Below are 20,857 nucleotides of genomic sequence, written 5' to 3'. Positions count from 1 at the left end.
CATAACAACACTATTAAACCATAACAACACTATTAAGCCATAACAACACTATTAAACCATAACAACACTATTAAACCATAACAACACTGTTAAGCCATAACAACACTATTAAGCCATAACAACACTATTAAACCATAACAAGACTATTAAACCATAACAACACTATTAAACCATAACAACACTATTAAGCCATAACAACACTATTAAGCCATAACAACACTATTAAGCCATAACAACACTATTAAGCCATAACAACACTATTAAGCCATAACAACACTATTAAACCAAGGGGAACCAAAGTCTGTTGTTCTCAACCAATTAAGTTTGTGATTGTTCAATCATAACTGACGCTCTGTGTGTTGAATATTATTGCTTAATCAAACATACCATCTAGCATGCCATTCTTAACCACGTCAGGTAGAGTTTATCATAAAACAGATGTTCCGATAAATCCACGTTCAGGTATGTCCTCAGGACAGGTCATCGGAATGTTGAAACGTAGCAGTTGACCCCAGGTGTGTGTGTGAGTGTGTGAGTGTGTGAGTGTGTGTGTGTGTGTGTGTGTGTGTGTGTGCGTGTTCATCATACCAATATCTTCGTTACATTTTATTTTTCTTCTACCACAGATTGGAACATCCCCCTGCTTTCTACAATGTCTATTTTCAGTAAGTCTAAGCCCGTCACATTGAGTAAGGAGATGAGTGCCAGTCAGAACATATCTGACAGCAACAGGAAGAAGACCAGTCTGCTGAAAGACAACAGCTGGATCAGACGTAGCATGGAGGAGGAGGAGGAGGAGGAGTAAGTGTGACTCACACACGTAGTGTACACACACATGCATCCTTAGACACACACATCACACACACACACATACACACATAGTGTAATGGCCTGTTGATAAAGAAATGTGTGAGTAAGATATGACTAAAATGTTACACCCTCAGTTAAACTAATAATGTCTGACTAATTAGTAGACTAGAGCTTAGAGAGTTAATCAAATGTGTTTATATCCCAGCAACAGAGTACGATTGAAACCAATAACAGGAGACTGGTTCAAAAAACACACAGGGAAAGGAGAGCATGAAAAGGTTTCAGAATATTGTGAGGACGGCGATATCTAAGGAATGCAGCCTGCCCGAGCAAGGAGTAGAATATGATAAGAACATGTGTGTGTGTGTTTGTGTATGTACAGTGGGGAAAAAAAGTATTTAGTCAGCCACCAATTGTGCAAGTTCTCCCACTTAAAAAGATGAGAGAGGCCTGTAATTTTCATCACAGGTACACGTCAACTATGACAGACAAAATTAGAAAAAAAAATCCAGAAAATCACATTGTAGGATTTTTAATGAATTTATTGGCATATGATGGTGGAAAATAAGTATTTGGTCAATAACAAAAGTTTCTCAATACTTTGTTATATACCCTTTGTTGGCAATGACACAGGTCAAACGTTTTCTGTAAGTCTTCACAAGGTTTTCACACACTGTTGCTGGTATTTTGGCCCATTCCTCCATGCAGATCTCCTCTAGAGCAGTGATGTTTTGGGGCTGTCGCTGGGCAACACAGACTTTCAACTCCCTCCAAAGATTTTCTATGGGGTTGAGATCTGGAGACTGGCTAGGCCACTCCAGGACCTTGAAATGCTTCTTACGAAGCCACTCCTTCGTTGCCCGGGCGGTGTGTTTGGGATCATTGTCATGCTGAAAGACCCAGCCACGTTTCATCTTCAATGCCCTTGCTGATGGAAGGAGGGTTTCACTCAAAATCTCACGATACATGGCCCCATTCATTCTTTCCTTTACACGGATCAGTCGTCCTGGTCCCTTTGCAGAAAAACAGCCCCAAAGCATGATGTTTCCAACCCCATGCTTCACAGTAGGTATGGTGTTCTTTGGCTGCAACTCAGCATTCTTTGTCCTCCAAACATGACGAGTTGAGTTTTTACCAAAAAGTTATATTTTGGTTTCATCTGACCATATGACATTCTCCCAATCCTCTTCTGGATCATCCAAATGCACTTCAGACGGGCCTGGACATGTACTGGCTTAAGCAGGGGGACACGTCTCGCACTGCAGGATTTGAGTCCCTGGCGGCGTAGTGTGTTACTGATGGTTGGCTTTGTTACTTTGGTCCCAGCTCTCAGCAGGTCATTCACTAGGTCCCCCCGTGTGGTTCTGGGATTTTTGCTCACCGTTCTTGTGATCATTTTGACCCCCACGGGGGTGAGATCTTGCATGGAGCCCCAGATCGAGGGAGATTATCAGTGGTCTTGTATGTCTTCCATTTCCTAATAATTGCTCCCACAGTTGATTTCTTCAAACCAAGCTGCTTACCTGTTGCAGATTCAGTCTTCCCAGCCTGGTGCAGGTCTACAATTTTGTTTTTGGTGTCCTTTGACAGCTCTTTGGTCTTGGCCATTGTGAAGTTTGGAGTGTGACTGTTTGAGGTTGTGGACAGGTGTCTTTTATACTGATAACAAGTTCAAACAGGTGCCATTAATACAGGTAACGAGTGGAGGACAGAGGAGCCTCTTAAAGAAGAAGTTACAGGTCTGTGAGAGCCAGAAATCTTGCTTGTTTGTAGGTGACCAAATACTTATTTTCCACCATAATTTGCAAATAAATTCATTAAAAATCCTACAATGGGATTTTCTGGATTTTTTTTTCTCAATTTGTCTGTCATAGTTGACGTGTACCTATGATGAAAATTACAGGCCTCTCTCATCTTTTTAAGTGGGAGAACTTGCACAATTGGTGGCTGACTAAATACTTTTTTGCCCCACTGTATGTGTGTGTGTGTGTGTGTGTGTGTGTGTGTGTGTGACCTGATGGTCAGGAGAGCAGAGGAAAACATGAGCTAAACCCAGGTACAGTGGAAATATACAGCAGCCTACAGCGTATAAAAATATTGTACGACCATTTTGTTGCAGAGCGCTCTCATGAATAAATATGCTGACCATTTCAGGATTGAGTCTTTGTTTAATTTATTTAAACTAAGATATTTACAACCTTTTGGGAATTATTCTAAGACTTAAGAAGTAGTTGGCTTCAACCATTGAGTTAACAAAATTCTCGCGACCCAAACTTTGGCAGAGAGGTTCTGAGCTGTCTCAAATCTACTGACACTGTCGAATGGTAAAAAGTTGACCAATCTCAAACATCCAAATGATTTGACAATATCACATTTGGTAGGATTCTCTCTCTCTAACATCAGTCTCCCTCTGTCTGTTTAGTGCTAACCACAGCCAGCCGTCAGAGGTGGGCCTGCCCAACCCTTCCACTGCCAGCAGCCCTAGCCTGACCAGCCCTTCCACTGCCAGCAGCCCTAGCCTGACCAACCCTTCCACTGCCAGCAGGCCTAGCCTGCCCAGCCCTTCCACTGCCAGCAGGCCCAGCCTGCCCAGCCCTTCCACTGCCAGCAGCCCTAGCCTGACCAGCCCTTCCACTGCCAGCAGGCCTAGCCTGCCCAACCCTTCCACTGCCAGCAGGCCTAGCCTGCCCAACCCTTCCACTGCCAGCAGCCCTAGCCTGACCAACCCTTCCACTGCCAGCAGCCCTAGCCTGACCAACCCTTCCACTGCCAGCAGCCCTAGCCTGCCCAACCCTTCCACTGCCAGCAGGCCTAGCCTGCCCAGCCCTTCCACTGCCAGCAGCCCTAGCCTGACCAACCCTTCCACTGCCAGCAGCCCTAGCCTGCCCAACCCTTCCACTGCCAGCAGGCTTAAGCCTGCCCAGCCCTTCCACTGCCAGCAGCCCTAGCCTGACCAACCCTTCCACTGCCAGCAGCCCTAGCCTGACCAACCCTTCCACTGCCAGCAGCCCTAGCCTGCCCAGCCCTTCCACTGCCAGCAGCCCTAGCCTGCCCAGCCCTTCCACTGCCAGCAGCCCTAGCCTGCCCAACCCTTCCACTGCCAGCAGGCCTAGCCTGACCAACCCTTCCACTGCCAGCAGCCCTAGCCTGACCAACCCTTCCACTGCCAGCAGCCCTAGCCTGACCAACCCTTCCACTGCCAGCAGCCCTAGCCTGACCAACCCTTCCACTGCCAGCAGCCCTAGCCTGACCAACCCTTCCACTGCCAGCAGCCCTAGCATCTCATTCAACGATCAGACCAAGAGGTACATTTGCATTGTGTCTTATCTTAGCAGCACTGGAACGCTGAGCTGAGCAAGACAATATGCTGCTTAGTTTCTTCAAGTTACGGTATGGCTTCATGTTATACTGTATGTCATGTGTCTGTGGTGTTTTCAGGATATTATACTGTATGTATATACTATCTGATAGTCACAGTGTTTTCTCTACTATATACTATCTGGTAGTCACAGTGTTTTCTCTACTATATACTATCTGGTAGTCACAGTGTTTTCTCTACATAGATAGATATACTATCTGGTAGTCACAGTGTCTTCTTTAACGATATACAGTGCATTCAGAAAGTATTCAGACCCCTTGAATTTTTTCACATTTTGTTACGTTACAGCCTTATTCTAAAATTGATTAAATAAATTGTTTTTCTCATCAATCTACACACAATACCCCATAACAACAAAGTGAAAGCAGGTTTTTAGAAATCTTTGCAAATGTATTACAAATAAAAAAAGATAAATACTGTATTTACAGAAGTATTCAGACCCTTTGCTATGAGACTCTAAATTGAGCTTAGGTGCATCCTGTTTCCATTGATCATCCTTGAGATGTTTCTACAACTTGATTGGAGTCCAACGTGGTAAATTCAATTGATTAGACATGATTTGGAAAGGCACACAACTGCCAAAATGCACCTAAAGGACCCCCAGACCATGAGAAACAAGATTCTCTGGTCTGATGAAACCAAGATTGAACTCTTTGGCCTGAATGCCAAACGTCGCATCTGGAGGAAAGCTGGCACCTTACGGTGAAGCATAGTGGTGGCAGCATCATGCTGTGGGGATGTTTTTCAGCGGCAGGGACTGAGAGACTAGTCAGGATCGAGGGAAAGATGAACGGAGCAAAGTACAGAGAGATCCTTGATGAAAACCTGCTCAGGACCTCAGACTGGGGTGAAGGTTCACCTTCCAACAGGACAACGACCCTATGTACACAACCAAGACCACGCAAAAGTGGCTTCGGGACAAGTCTCTGAATGTCCTTGAGTGTCCCAGCCAGAGCCCGGACTTGAACCTGATCGAACATCTCTGGAGAGACCTGAAAATAGCTGTGCAGCAACGCTCCCCATCCAACCTGACAGAGCTTGAGAGGATCTGCAGAGAAGAATGGGAGAAACTCCCCAAATACAGGTGTGCCAAGCGTGTAGCGTCATACCCAAGAACACTCGAGGCTGTAATCGCTGCCAAAGGTGCTTCAACAAAGTACTGAGTAAAGAGTCTGAATACTTATGTAAATTAGATTTTTCAGTTTTAGATTTTTTTTTATAAATCAGCAAAATGTTCTAAAAACCTGTGTTTTGCTTTGTCATTATGGGGTATTGTGTGTAGATTGATGAGGGAAAAAAACAATATAATCAATTTTAAAATAAGGCTGTAACGTAACAAAATGTGGAAAAAGTCAAGGGGTCTGAATACTTTCCGAATGCACTGTATCGACTATCTGGTAGTCACATTGTTTTCTCTAACTATATATCTACTCTCTACCTGTATCTTCATAATGTTTAGTCATTCTCACACAGTTGTGTCTCTGTACCTCACTAATGTATTTGTGTTTTTCGCAGTGGTGGAAAAAGTACTCAATTGTCATACTTGAGTAAAAGTAAAGATACCTTAATAGAAAATGACTGAAGTAAAAGTGAAAGTCACCCAGTAAAATACCACTTGAGTAAAAGTCTAAAAGTATTTGGTTTTAAATATACTTAAGTATGAGAAGTAAATGGAATTGCTAAAATGTACTTAAGTATCAAAAGTAAAAGTAAAAGTATAAACCATTTAAAATTCCTTATTTTAAGCAAACCAGACGGCACAATTTTCTTGTATTCTTTGTATTGATGGATAGCCAGGGGCACACTCCAACACTCAGACATAATTTACAACCAAAGCATGTGTGTTTAGTGAGTCCACCAGATCAGAGGCAGTAGGGATGACCAGGGATGTTCTCTTGATAAGTGTGTGAATTGGACCATTTTCCTGTCAAAATGTAACGAGAACTTTTGGGTGTCAGGGAAAATGTATGGAGTAAAAAGTACATATTTTCTTTAGGAATGTAGTGAAGTAAAAGTAAAAGTTGGCAAAAATATAAATAGTAATGTAAAGTACAGATACCCCAAAAAAACTACTTAAGTACTACTTTAAAGTATTTGTACTTAAGTACTTCACATCACTGGTTTTTTGTTTGTTTCGTTTTCACCTCAGCCCTCCACTTCCTCCAAAGCCCAAGACTGTGTCCTCCGTTTTAAGGTAAAGAGGTCAAAATTCTAACGAATACTCAAGGGACTAAAATTGTACCACACTCACAAAAAACTACGGCAGACCCTCCCATTAATGCACTTATCCCTTGTAATTCAACCGTGTCTGTCTTCCCTCTCCTCACAGCACCACCTCAAAGAGTATGAAAGACTCCAAGACAGCCAAGGGTCCTGGCAGCACCTCCCCAAAGTCCCCAGAATCCCCAAGTAAGTCAGACACATAGAGCAAGTGACTTTAGTTTGAAGTTAAATTATGTTGTATTACAGTATCTTGTGTATAATTGACCAACAATCTTGTTTCATTTCCGTGTGGTCATGTAGAAGCTCATCGCTGAAGAGCCCATCCATGTCCCTCTTTACTGCAAGGGTCTTTTCCTCACCCCAAAAACGATTATACTCCCCACTAAGCCCTCCAGAAGTGCTCACCCATGACATAACCCACATCACTGATGAAGAGCCACCAGCAGTCACAACAACTCCACCACCACCACCTCCAATGACAGAGGCAACAATGCCCCAAGCTTCAATCAATGAGATGAGGTACTTCTGACATAATGAACATTGATGAATGGCAGTGTGCATGTAACATATCATACTAAGTTGAGTCCTGGATTTACTTTTACTATGTTATGTATAGTCTATGAGACCAGGCTGTTATAAGGGGGAAGATTTGTTTTGGGAATTTTCTAAATATTTTCAATATTATGAATTTCCATGTTGGCTCTATGCCCGAAATGCCCTTGTCCGGATTTCAAACTCTCCAAAAAAGTGTTTAAAATTCTAAAAACTGGCAATAATGAATATTAACTGAAAAAGGATATTATGTATTTTCTTGCAATAGCCCTCGCTGACTTTAAATAATAGTTATCTCAAAACTGTGATTCCGAAAAAAATGTGTCCGGAGATTTGGTCAACTCCGTCAGATTTGTCTAAAATCCTACATTTATCAGGAATTATCAGGGTCAGCTATACCATAAGGACCCCTTATTCATGTCCTCATTACATGTAGTGCAACAAGACCACTCATGGTCTGGAAAGTTCTCTGCTTTTGATAGATTTAAACAAACAATATTCAAATCACCATCTTCATCTTCCTGATAGATTAAGATAGGATATGAATTTTGGTTCAAATATGTTTCTTTTCATTGGATTTTAGAGTCATAAAGCAACTGAGGAAAAACTAAATGTCTACTTTGTATACCACTTAAAAGAAGAAGAAAAAAGCAATTTTTGTCAACTCCGTTAAACCTCAACTCCGTCAGATTTTTGTCTAACGTCAACTCTGTCAGAGTGCTGTAATAGCTGATAGAATTGTTTTGTTTTTATTGGGTATTTTCAAATGAATCATTTTCTATATTTTACAAACGTTTGTATTAAACTTTTATTTTTAGAGGCAAAATATGTCTGTTTTAAGTATTTGTTGTCAACTCCGTCAGTGGCTTGTCAACTCCATCACTGATGGCTAACCCCTTAAGATCGATTTTTTTGGTCAATATTCGGAAATAATATTCTAATCACTGTTCTGCAACATACAGCATGCTTAAACTGTCACATATTTGCTCAGCTAGACCTAAGGGATAATGTTTGCTTTATAAATGTTGTTTTAATGTTCTGAATCTAGAAAAACATGTCAAAATGCTAACGAAATGACCCCTGGAGCATTTAATAGTGCTATAAAACAAAACAAAAAGAGGTTAGGAGATGTTTATTTTTTATTAATGTTAGAATGAAACAATCAAGGCCTTTAAACAACTTGTTGGTCAATAAATGTAAAAATGAACTGCCTTTTAAGGTGTCTGACGGAGTTGACATAAATACAGTTAGTTGCATTTGATGAAAACATTTAATAATTAGGTTGTTCCTTTACATGGTGTGATGGCTGATACTTTGGCCTATCAAAATATATATTTCAAATGTTGTTAATAGTCAAAAAATATTTGTTAAAAAAAAGGTAGAGATTGTCCCGTCTTTCAAGAATCCCTGAACTGTCAAATGTATACATTTATGTGGTGTAAAAGTGTTTCTCTCTCTCTGATCTCTCAGTTTAGAGACCAGTCTCCCTGACCCTCCCTCTCTGACTCCAACCCAGACTCTACTCTCCATACCTAACAGGTCAGTCCTGACTCCAACCCAGACTCTACTCTCCATACCTAACAGGTCAGTCCTGACTCCAACCCAGACTCTACTCTCCATACCTAACAGGTCAGTCCTGACTCCAACCCAAACTCTACTCTCCATACCCTCTCTGACTCCAACCCAGACTCTACTCTCCATACCTAACAGGTCAGTCCTGACTCCAACCCAGACTCTACTCTCCATACCTAACAGGTCAGTCCTGACTCCAACCCAGACTCTACTCTCCATACCTAACAGGTCAGTCCTGACTCCAACCCAGACTCTACTCTCCATACCTAACAGGTCAGTCCTGACTCCAACCCAGACTCTACTCTCCATACCTAACAGGTCAGTCCTGACTCCAACCCAGACTCTACTCTCCATACCTAACAGGTCAGTCCTGACTCCAACCCAGACTCTACTCTCCATACCTAACAGGTCAGTCCTGACTCCAACCCAGACTCTACTCTCCATACCCTCTCTGACTCCAACCCAGACTCTACTCTCCATACCTAACAGGTCAGTCCTGACTCCAACCCAGACTCTACTCTCCATACCTAACAGGTCAGTCCTGACTCCAACCCAGACTCTACTCTCCATACCTAACAGGTCAGTCCTGACTCCAACCCAGACTCTACTCTCCATACCTAACAGGTCAGTCCCGACTCCAACCCAGACTCTACTCTCCATACCTAACAGGTCAGTCCTGACTCCAACCCAGACTCTACTCTCCATACCTAACAGGTCAGTCCCGACTCCAACCCAGACTCTACTCTCCATACCTAACAGGTCAGTCCCGACTCCAACCCAGACTCTACTCTCCATACCTAACAGGTCAGTCCCGACTCCAACCCAGACTCTACTCTCCATACCTAACAGGTCAGTCCCGACTCCAACCCAGACTCTACTCTCCATACCTAACAGGTCAGTCCTGACTCCAACCCAGACTCTACTCTCCATACCCTCTCTGACTCCAACCCAGACTCTACTCTCCATACCTAACAGGTCAGTCCTGACTCCAACCCAGACTCTACTCTCCATACCCTCTCTGACTCCATCCCAGACTCTACTCTCCATACCTAACAGGTCAGTCCCGACTCCAACCCAGACTCTACTCTCCATACCTAACAGGTCAGTCCCGACTCCAACCCAGACTCTACTCTCCATACCTAACAGGTCAGTCCCGACTCCAACCCAGACTCTACTCTCCATACCTAACAGGTCAGTCCCGACTCCAACCCAGACTCTACTCTCCATGCCTAACAGGTCAGTCCTGACTCCAACCCAGACTCTACTCTCCATACCTAACAGGTCAGTCCCGACTCCAACCCAGACTCTACTCTCCATGCCTAACAGGTCAGTCCTGACTCCAACCCAGACTCTACTCTCCATACCTAACAGGTCAGTCCTGACTCCAACCCAGACTCTACTCTCCATACCTAACAGGTCAGTCCCGACTCCAACCCAGACTCTACTCTCCATGCCTAACAGGTCAGTCCTGACTCCAACCCAGACTCTACTCTCCATACCTAACAGGTCAGTCCTGACTCCAACCCAGACTCTACTCTCCATACCCTCTCTGACTCCATCCCAGACTCTACTCTCCATACCTAACAGGTCAGTCCTGACTCCAACCCAGACTCTACTCTCCATACCCTCTCTGACTCCATCCCAGACTCTACTCTCCATACCTAACAGGTCAGTCCCGACTCCAACCCAGACTCTACTCTCCATACCTAACAGGTCAGTCCTGACTCCAACCCAGACTCTACTCTCCATACCTAACAGGTCAGTCCTGACTCCAACCCAGACTCTACTCTCCATACCTAACAGGTCAGTCCTGACTCCAACCCAGACTCTACTCTCCATACCTAACAGGTCAGTCCTGACTCCAACCCAGACTCTACTCTCCATACCTAACAGGTCAGTCCCGACTCCAACCCAGACTCTACTCTCCATACCTAACAGGTCAGTCCTGACTCCAACCCAAACTCTACTCTCCATACCTAACAGGTCAGTCCTGACTCCAACCCAGACTCTACTCTCCATACCTAACAGGTCAGTCCTGACTCCAACCCAGACTCTACTCTCCATACCTAACAGGTCAGTCCTGACTCCAACCCAGACTCTACTCTCCATGCCTAACAGGTCAGTCCTGACTCCAACCCAAACTCTACTCTCCATACCCTCTCTGACTCCAACCCAGACTCTACTCTCCATACCTAACAGGTCAGTCCCGACTCCAACCCAGACTCTACTCTCCATACCTAACAGGTCAGTCCCGACTCCAACCCAGACTCTACTCTCCATACCTAACAGGTCAGTCCTGACTCCAACCCAAACTCTACTCTCCATACCTAACAGGTCAGTCCTGACTCCAACCCAGACTCTACTCTCCATACCTAACAGGTCAGTCCTGACTCCAACCCAGACTCTACTCTCCATACCTAACAGGTCAGTCCTGACTCCAACCCAGACTCTACTCTCCATGCCTAACAGGTCAGTCCTGACTCCAACCCAAACTCTACTCTCCATACCCTCTCTGACTCCAACCCAGACTCTACTCTCCATACCTAACAGGTCAGTCCCGACTCCAACCCAGACTCTACTCTCCATACCTAACAGGTCAGTCCTGACTCCAACCCAGACTCTACTCTCCATACCTAACAGGTCAGTCCTGACTCCAACCCAGACTCTACTCTCCATACCTAACAGGTCAGTCCTGACTCCAACCCAGACTCTACTCTCCATACCTAACAGGTCAGTCCTGACTCCAACCCAGACTCTACTCTCCATACCTCAACAGGTCAGTCCTGACTCCAACCCAGACTCTACTCTCCATGCCTAACAGGTCAGTCCCGACTCCAACCCAGACTCTACTCTCCATACCTAACAGGTCAGTCCTGACTCCAACCCAGACTCTACTCTCCATACCTAACAGGTCAGTCCTGACTCCAACCCAGACTCTACTCTCCATACCTAACAGGTCAGTCCTGACTCCAACCCAGACTCTACTCTCCATACCTAACAGGTCAGTCCTGACTCCAACCCAGACTCTACTCTCCATGCCTAACAGGTCAGTCCCGACTCCAACCCAGACTCTACTCTCCATACCTAACAGGTCAGTCCTGACTCCAACCCAGACTCTACTCTCCATGCCTAACAGGTCAGTCCCGACTCCAACCCAGACTCTACTCTCCATACCTAACAGGTCAGTCCTGACTCCAACCCAGACTCTACTCTCCATGCCCTCTATGCACTCAGTAAAGCTGTCCCTGTGTGTTCTCGCTATACCCAACTCACTACTGCCCTCTGCTGTACAGGCGTGTGACTGAGGACCTGTGTTCGTACTGCTGTAAACCCATAGTGGCTGGAGCCAAGATGATCCTGGAGGACCTTCAGATCTACAGCCACTCATCCTGCTTCAAGGTAAACCAACACACCCATCTATTCAACATACATCCATGTGTGTCCCAAATGGCACCCTAGTCCCTTTAAAGTGCACTACCGTTGACCAGGCCCACTGGGCCCTATGGGCTCTATTCAAAGGTAGTGCACTATATAGGGAATAGGGTGCCATTTTCACACACCTACAGTACGTCACACATCTACATGTCTATCCATTAAACACATCTACAGTACATCTACATGTCTATCCATTAAACACATCTACAGTACATCTACATGTCTATCCATTAAACACATCTACAGTACATCTACATGTCTATCTATTAAACACATCTACAGTACATCTACATGTCTATCTATTAAACACATCTACAGTACATCTACATGTCTATCCATTAAACACATCTACAGTACATCTACATGTCTATCCATTAAACACATCTACAGTACATCTACATGTCTATCCATTAAACACATCTACAGTACATCTACATGTCTATCTATTAAACACATCTACAGTACATCTACATGTCTATCCATTAAACACATCTACAGTACATCTACATGTCTATCCATTAAACACATCTACAGTACATCTACATGTCTATCTATTTAACCCACATCTACAGGAAGTCACACATATTCCACAAAGTTGTGCTGTAGTGATAACTGGATATGCCCTCTAGATGTGTATCATGTTGTGTGCAGTCAGTCAGGCAGTCAGTCAATCAGTAGGCAGGCAGTCAGATTATTAGAATCACATGAATAACTGACTGTCTCTGAACCCATACTGTATGTAACCATCTTCCTCTCCCGCTCTCCCTCCCTCCCTCTTCCCACTCCCTCCCCTTCCTCCTCTTCCCCTCCCTCCCACTCCCTCCCCTTCCTCTCCCTCCCACTACCTCCCCTTCCTCCTCCCCTTCCTCCCCTCCCTCCCTCCCTTTCCTCTCTCTCTCCCCTTCCTCCTCCCCCTCCCTCCCTTTCCTCTCAATTCAATTTCAATTTCAATTTCAATTTAAGGGCTTTATTGGCATGGGAAACGTGTGTTAACATTGCCAAAGCAAGTGAAGTAGATAGTAAACAAAAGTGAAATAAACAATAAATATTAACAGTAAACATTACACTCAGAAGTTTCAAAAGAATAAAGACATTTCAAATGTCATATTATGTATATATACAGTGTTGTAACAATGTGCAAATAGTTAAAGTACAAATGGGAAAATAAATAAACATAAATATGGGTTGTATTTACAATGGTGTTTGTTCTTCACTGGTTGCCCTTTTCTTGTGGCAACAGGTCACAAATCTTGCAGCTGTGATGGCACACTGTGGTTTTTCACCCAGTAGATAAGGGAGTTGATCAAAATTGGGTTTGTTTTCGAATTCTTTGTGGATCGCTGTAATCTGAGGGAAATATGTGTCTCTAATATGGTCATACATTTGGCAGGAGGTTAGGAAGTGCAGCTCAGTTTCCACCTCATTTTGTGGGCAGTGTGCACATAGCCTGTCTTCTCTTGAGAGCCAGGTCTGCCTACGGCGGCCTTTCTCAATAGCAAGGCTATGCTCACTGAGTCTGTACATAGTCAAAGCTTTCCTTAAGTTTGGGTCAGTCACAGTGGTCAGGTATTCTGCCACTGTGTACTCTCTGTTTAGGGCCAAATAGCATTCTAGTTTGCTCTGTTTATTTGTTTGTTCTTTCCAATGTGTCAAGTAATTCTCTTTTTTGTTTTCTCATGATTTGGTTGGGTCTAATTGTGTTGTTGTTGTTGTCCTGGGACTGTGTGGGGTCTGTTTGTGTTTGTGAACAGAGCCCCAGGACAAGCTTACTTAGGGGACTCTTCTCCAAGTTCATCTCTCTGTAGGTGATGGCTTTGTTATGGAAGGTTTGGGAATCGCTTCCTTTTAAGTGGATATAGAATTTAACGGCTCTTTTCTGGATTTTGATAATTAGCGGGTATTGGCCTAATTCTGCTCTGCATGCATTATTTGGTGTTTTACGTTGTACACGGAGGATGTTTTTGCAGAATTCTGCATGCAGAGTCTCAATTTGGTGTTTGTCCCATTTTGTGAATTCTTGGTTGGTGAGCGGACCCCAGACCTCAGAACCATAAAGGGCAATGGGTTCTATAACTGATTCAAGTATTTTTAGCCAGATCCTAATTGGTATGTCAAATTTTATGTTCCTTTTGATGGCATAGAAGGCCCTTCTTGCCTTGTCTCTCAGATCGTTCACAGCTTTGTGGAAGTTACCTGTGGCGCTGATGTTTAGGCCGAGGTATGTATAGTTTTTTGTGTGCTCTAGGGCAACGGTGTCTAGATGGAATTTGTATTTGTGGTCCTGGCAACTGGACCTTTTTGGAACACCATTATTTTTGTCTTACTGAGATTTACTGTCAGGGCCCAGGTCTGACAGAATCTGTGCAGAAGATCTAGGTGCTGCTGTAGGCCCTCCTTGGTTGGTGACAGAAGCACCAGATCATCAGCAAACAGAAGACATTTGACTTCAGATTCTAGTAGGGTGAGGCCGGGTGCTGCAGACTGTTCTAGTGCCCTCGCCAATTCGTTTATATATGTTGAAGAGGGTGGGGCTTAAACTGCATCCCTGTCTCACCCCACGGCCCTGTGGAAAGAAATGTGTGTGTTTTTGCCAATTTTAACCGCACACTTGTTGTTTGTGTACATGGATTTTATAATGTCGTATGTTTTTCCCCCCAACCCCACTTTCCATCAATTTGTATAGCAGACCCTCATGCCAAATTGAGTCAAAGCTTTTTTGAAATCAACAAAGCATAAGAAGACTTTGCCTTTGTTTTGGTTTGTTTGTTTGTCAATTAGGGTGTGCAGGGTGAATACGTGGTCTGTCGTACGGTAATTTGGTAAAAAGCCAATTTGACATTTGCTCAGTACATTGTTTTCACTGAGGAAATGAACTAGTCTGCTGTTAATGATAATGCAGAGGATTTTCCCAAGGTTGCTGTTGACGCATATCCCACGGTAGTTATTGGGGTCAAATTTGTCTCCACTTTTGTGGATTGGGGTGATCAGTCCTTGGTTCCAAATATTGGGGAAGATGCCAGAGCTAAGGATGATGTTAAAGAGTTTAAGTATAGCTAATTGAAATTTGTGGTCTGTATATTTTATCATTTCATTGAGGATACCATCAACACCACAGGCCTTTTGGGGTTGGAGGGTTTGTATTTTGTCCTGTAGTTCATTCAATGTAATTGGAAAATCCAGTGGGTTCTGGTAGTCTTTAATAGTTGATTCTAAGATTTGCATTTGATCATGTATATTTTTTTGCTGTTTGTTCTCTGTTATAGGGCCAAAAAGGTTGGAGAAGTGGTTTACCCATACATCTCCGTTTTGGATAGATAACTCTTCGTGTTGTTGTTTGTTTAGTGTTTTCCAATTTTCCCAGAAGTGGTTAGAGTCTATGGATTCTTCAATTACATTGAGCTGATTTCTGACATGCTGTTCCTTCTTTTTCCGTAGTGTATTTCTGTATTGTTTTAGTGATTCACCATAGTGAAGGCGTAGGCTCAGGTTTTCTGGGTCTCTATGTTTTTGGTTGGATAGGTTTCTCAATTTCTTTCTTAGGTTTTTGCATTCTTCATCAAACCATTTATCACTGTTATTACTTTTCTTTGGTTTTCTGTTAGAGATTTTTAGATTTGATAGGGAAGCTGAGAGGTCAAATATACTGTTTAGGTTTTCTACTGCCAAGTTTACACCTTCACTATTACAGTGGAACGTTTTGTCCAGGAAGTTGTCTAGAATGGATTGAATTTGTTGTTTCCTAATTGTTTTTTGGTAGGTTTCAACACTACTTTCCTTCCATCTATAGCATTTCTTAATATTATTCAGTTCCTTTGGCTTTGATGCCTCATGATTGAGTATTGCTCTGTTCAAGTAGACTGTGATTTTGCTGTGGTCTGATAGGGGTGTCAGTGGGCTGACTGTGAACGCTCTGAGAGACTCTGGGTTGAGGTCAGTGATAAAGTAGTCTACAGTACTACTGCCAAGAGATGAGCTATAGGTGTACCTACCATAGGAGTCCCCTCGAAGCCTACCATTGACTATGTACATACCCAGTGTGCGACAGAGCTGCAGGAGTCGTGACCCGTTTTTGTTGGTTATGTTGTCGTAGTTGTGCCTAGGGGGGCATATGGGGGAGGGAATGCTGTCACCTCCAGGTAGGTGTTTGTCCCCCCTGTGTGCTGAGGGTGTCAGGTTCTTGTCCAGTTCTGGCATTTAGGTCGCCACAGACTAGTACATGTCCCTGGGTCTGGAAATGATTGATTTCCCCTCCAGGATGGAGAAACTGTCTTCATTAAAGTATGGGGATTCTAGTGGGGGGATATAGGTAGCACACAGGAGGACATTTTTCTCAGTTGAGATAATTTCCTTTTGAATTTCTAACCAAATGTAAAATGTTCCTGTTTTGATTAATTTAATAGAGTGAGTTAGGTCTGCTCTATACCAAATTAGCATACCCCTGAGTCCCTTCCCTGTTTCACACCTGGTAGTTTGGTGGATGGGACTACCAGCTCTCTGTAACCTAGAGGGCAACCAGTGGGTCCGTCTCCTCTATACCATGTTTCTTGTAGGATGACAATGTCTGTATTTCCGATTTCTTTGGTGAAGTCCAGATTCCTGCTCTTTAGGCCAAAGGCAGATGACCGCAGGCCTTGGATATTCCAGGATGAAATAGTGAAGGCTTTGTGTTCCATAAAGTGTCTAATGTTGTTGGTTGTGTGGTTTGGCCTCAGGCCAGTAATTGTGAGCAGAGCCTGCTGAGCATCTGGTACATGCCATTGGCTTGGGCTAGTGTAAGAGTGGGTGTTGGGCCTGTTTGCCTGCTCACGGCCTGGGCGTATGTGTGACTTTCATGTTGAGGCCCTCTTTGTGGGAGTGGGGGGCTTGGCGTGGGTAGGAGGGGCATAGGTCTGATCTGAGGGGGCCTAAATGGGGTGTGGGCATGGTTGACTTGGGGGGGAGTTAATTGGTGGGGGTGGGGGTGTAGATGTGGTTGATGGTGCTGTGGTCTGGATGTAGGTCCTCTCTGCGGGGGTCCTCTATGTGTAGGTCCTGGGAGGGGTCCCGCAGGTCTGGGAGAGTGTCTCGCTGGTCTGGGCGGGGTGTCTGTTGATCTGTTGCTCCTGTGTGAGGTGTTGGGTCTGCGGTTGAGGGCGATATCCTTTAGGGTCCGGGGCGAAGGTGGGCACTGCTGCCTTGTATAGGTGGACCTGGTCATAAAGGCTGTTCACGTCCAGGGTGGAGTGGTGGGCCAGGAAGACATTTGGTTTTGATGCACAGTCACGGGAAATACTTGCGTTTACCCGCTGTATGGTAGCAGGGTGGAAGTCTTTTCGTGGTAACAGGGTTGAGATAACCACTTGTGCGTTGGGGAAAGTAGAAGAAGCTTTTTCTATCACTCCCTTGAGTGATGTGGCCACCCTTTCCTGCTGTGTTCTCAGGTCGTTTGTGCCTGTGTGTATTATTATGTGGCTGGGTGATCCTAGTCGGTCCTCAGACAGAAGGTCTAGGGCGCGCTGGGTATTTGGACACCAGAGTTTAGACACCGTGTGTTTTGGAAAAAGTTTATTTTCTTGTATGTATTTCCCGTTTGAGTCCATAAGGAGTACAATCTGTGGCTTGTGTATGTCCTCAGTGGGTGTGGGGGGTCGTCATGAGGGCTATCAGGGTGTCTGACTGGGGGGTTGCTCAGAGGGGTTGGGGTCCCCAGGGCTTGGGGTTCTTCATTTGTTTGTCTGGGTGTGATGTCGAGGCTATGGTCAGGGTCTAGGGTGTACTGTTCTGCTGCGGTGTCGAGACTTTGGCCAGGATCTGAGGTGGGCTGTTCTCTAATGGGTTGTTCAATGTCACCCGTCATCGTTCTCACCTTCTCCTCCAGCACTCTGATCCTCTCCTCTAGTGCTCTGTTCTTCTCCTGCTCCTGCTCTTTCTCCTGTTGATGTTGTCTCACCACAGTCCAGAGTGCAGACATGTCTCTCTCTCCACCTCCAGCTCTCCAGGTCTAGTTAAGGGGGTGTTGTTGTGCTGGACTGTTGTCTGGGTCTGTGCTGACTGGAGTGTGTTCACCTGCTGTTCCAGCTCCACCTGCCTTACCTCCAGCTGGGTGAATTTATCCTTCATTTCAATGAGGGAGTAGTACTCTGTGCTGGGAAGTTGAGTTTCTGCTTGGGGTTGCTCTGTGGGGTTATTTAATGAAGAGGTCTGGTCTGACCCGCTCGGGGGTAGGGGTATCTTTCTCAAGGGACAGCTTCTCCTGCTGAGCTATTTCTTTGATTAGGTGAAAGTCCAGCTGGAACTGTTTGGTGTTGCCTTGAACCAAAACGGTTCCAGATTTATAGAGATTAATATTAGACGACTCAGAGTCCTCGTTGTCCAGTATCCTGAGTTTCCACCCGTCGCTAACACCCCCCTCTTAACAGAGGGGTAGTGTGCTAGTATAGCACTGTGCCATGCCAGGGGATGGTCTGTGTGGAAGATAAGGTTGCTTATGTTCCCATTTTTATACAAATCAGCAAAAAGTGTCTCGTGCTTCCCCAAAAGAAGTTTCAATTTGTACTCTTTTCGTGTCTTGTCGTTTTTTTACATTCAGAGGGTACTGTATTTTAATGACCTCTGAACAGTGGGGGGTGCTTCTAAGGCCTCTTCTAAGGCCTCTAGTTGGGGTAGACTGTACGACTCTCCTGCCATTGTTGGGCTCAAGGGCTTTGACACCTCTCACTTCACACGTCAGTGCTAATTGAAATTGTATCTCTTTGTAGCAAGCTTAAGCTTGGTAGCCTTAGAATTCAGTCCTTATAATATAAAATATATCATTGTAATGAATTTTTCTTCTTGGTTTTTGAAAGTGAAAAATAGCTTCATACTAAACATTACTCACTCAGTTCCAGGTTGGATGGTGTTTTCAGGTTTCTGTTTGTTTTCCAGAGCATTTGCTGTATAGTTTGAGAATAGTAATCCTTGGTAGTAGAAAGCTTTCCAGGTAATTCCGTCCAAAATCAGGTTGTAGGTTTGGAGTTTTGGTTTGGAATAAAGGTTATGTTGTGGAGGGTAGCATCCTGTATATGTCCCTGCCAAAAAATCCTACTTTATCTAACTCTAAATCTATATTTTTTGTTAAAAATGCAGGAGCAATGTCTTTGAGCTCTCTCTCTCTCTCTCTCTCTCTCTCTCTCTCTCTCCCTCTCCTCCACAGTGTGAGGTGTGCCACTGTCCTCTAGGAGACCTCCATGCAGGAGACAGTATGTGGCTCCATAGAGGGACAGTGCACTGTGAAGGCTGCTTCAGCACAACCAGAGGTGTGTGTGTGTTAGTGTCCACAACAAATCCGTCATGCTATGCTGGCTTAGCTCTAATCCTGTCCTGTACGGGTTTCTTTACAGAGAAATATCTCCTCTAGGGAAGAAGAATGACAGAATGCTCATGTCTCCACGGTAACAGACAGAGAACAAGGAGACATCAATTCAAAAGCCGTAAAAGGACACATTGCTTTTATATGTGTGGATCTGGTGGTTGACTCAACAGGGTGGATCTGGTGGTTGACTCAACAGGGTGGATCTGGTGGTTGACTCAACAGTGAATTACATTTTATAATGTAGTCTGGATCTATAATCTTCACAACCTCTCTTGCAAATTATTGTCACATATAGAATCAGATCCAATGACCTGGATGGATTCTTTATGTACTTCTGTATTTATCTACTATAATGTAATATGATGATTTGTTAAATCTCTTTACAATAAAACCACCAACTGATGTCAGCATGTAGTCATGTTTATTAAAATGGACGTCTTTGCATGTTGTACATTCCACCTACATTGATTTACAAAGCAACAAACTACTGTATATACAGTATATACACATACCAGTATCTATACATTTATAAAATACATCAGTAGGGAGAGAGAGAGGCGAGAGAGAGAGAGAGAGCGGGGGAAAGAGAGAGAGAGAGAGAGAGAGAGAGAGAGAGAGAGAGAGAGAGAGAGAGAGAGGGCGAGAGAGAGAGAGAGAGAGGGGGAAAGAGAGAGAGAGGGCGAGAGAGAGAGAGAGAGAGAGAGGCAGAGAGAGAGAGAGAGAGCGGGGAAATAGAGAGAGGGCGAGAGAGAGAGAGAGAGAGAGAGAGAGGGAGGGGGAAAGAGAGAGAGGGGCGAGAGAGAGAGAGAGGGAGAGAGAGAGAGAGAGAGAGAGAGGGGGAAAGAGAGAGACGGAGAGAGAGAGAGAGAGAGAGGGCGAGAGGAGAGCGGGGAAAGAGAGAGAGAGAGAGAGGGCGAGAGAGAGAGAGAGACGGGGAAAGAGAGAGAAGGTTTGTTTAAGGTCATGTTTACACACATTGTGTTATTAGTGTCAGGGGAGAAGGCAGAAGACAGTAAGTCCTTTTGTTTGTGCAGAGTAAACCACTACGTCCCAAATGGCACCCTATTCCCTATATAGTGCACTACTTTTGACCTGAGCCCTTGTGTATTACAGGTCAGGGGGAGACTAAAGTCCACAGCCCAGGCACTAGCAGAAGTAACCCTGGAACCAAAGTTAAGATGTTATTCAACGTGTAACAATTAAACAGGCTAACCTTGAATCAGACATCACTGAAATGATCCGAGAAGTGATAGAGAAGATAGGTGTCCATTTTGAATATACGACCAGAGATGACCATATGGAAGGATGGATGGTACTGAAGGTCTCTGCGTCTGAAATGGCACCCTGCGCCCTATTCCCTATATAGTGCACTACTTTTGACCAGACCCATTATGTGCCCTGGTCCAAAGTAGTGCTCTCCATACTAAATAGGGTACCATTTGAGACGCAACCAGCGTTAAAGGTGTTGTGCACTGATATCATCTCCTCGAAATGTGCCACTCTTGGGGGAGGGCGGAGTTACTGTGATTAATGTGTCCAATCGGTACATCTGACCA

The 20,857-nt window shown here is 44.5% G+C and overlaps 2 protein-coding genes across 5 annotated transcripts in view; both read left to right on the top strand.

Moving 5' to 3' along the window:
• The window catches only part of LOC123485659 (putative protein TPRXL), an 8,385-nt gene extending 1,659 nt beyond the window's left edge, over positions 1-6,726 (top strand). Inside the window, exons 2-6 of the mRNA XM_045216735.1 lie at positions 627-801; positions 3,233-3,718; positions 3,816-4,115; positions 6,519-6,598; positions 6,713-6,726. Of these exons, the coding sequence (XP_045072670.1) occupies positions 653-801; positions 3,233-3,718; positions 3,816-4,115; positions 6,519-6,598; positions 6,713-6,726 (1,029 nt within the window). The 5' untranslated portion in view covers positions 627-652. The remainder of the gene's footprint in view (positions 1-626; positions 802-3,232; positions 3,719-3,815; positions 4,116-6,518; positions 6,599-6,712) is intronic.
• On the top strand, positions 6,719-19,708 carry LOC123485650 (sciellin-like). 4 transcript variants are annotated; one of them, XM_045216720.1, is made up of 5 exons: positions 6,719-6,931; positions 8,435-8,503; positions 11,830-11,935; positions 19,143-19,245; positions 19,330-19,708. In XM_045216720.1, exons 1-5 carry the CDS (start codon positions 6,738-6,740, stop codon positions 19,344-19,346), a joined length of 489 nt encoding a protein of 162 aa, XP_045072655.1. In that variant the 5' UTR covers positions 6,719-6,737; the 3' UTR covers positions 19,347-19,708. The 4 variants fall into 4 exon arrangements, with proteins under 4 accessions (XP_045072655.1, XP_045072653.1, XP_045072656.1 ...); XM_045216718.1 differs by lacking the exons at positions 6,719-6,931; positions 8,435-8,503 and adding an exon at positions 9,797-11,086; XM_045216721.1 differs by lacking the exons at positions 6,719-6,931; positions 8,435-8,503 and adding an exon at positions 11,320-11,537.
• The last annotated feature ends 1,149 nt before the right edge of the window (positions 19,709-20,857 follow it).

This window comes from Coregonus clupeaformis, unplaced genomic scaffold (assembly GCF_020615455.1).
Source record: "Coregonus clupeaformis isolate EN_2021a unplaced genomic scaffold, ASM2061545v1 scaf0782, whole genome shotgun sequence".
Lineage (NCBI taxonomy): Eukaryota > Metazoa > Chordata > Actinopteri > Salmoniformes > Salmonidae > Coregonus > Coregonus clupeaformis.
The sequence above is the reverse complement of the archived record's forward strand: the minus strand, read 5'-3'. Positions and strand labels throughout refer to the sequence as shown.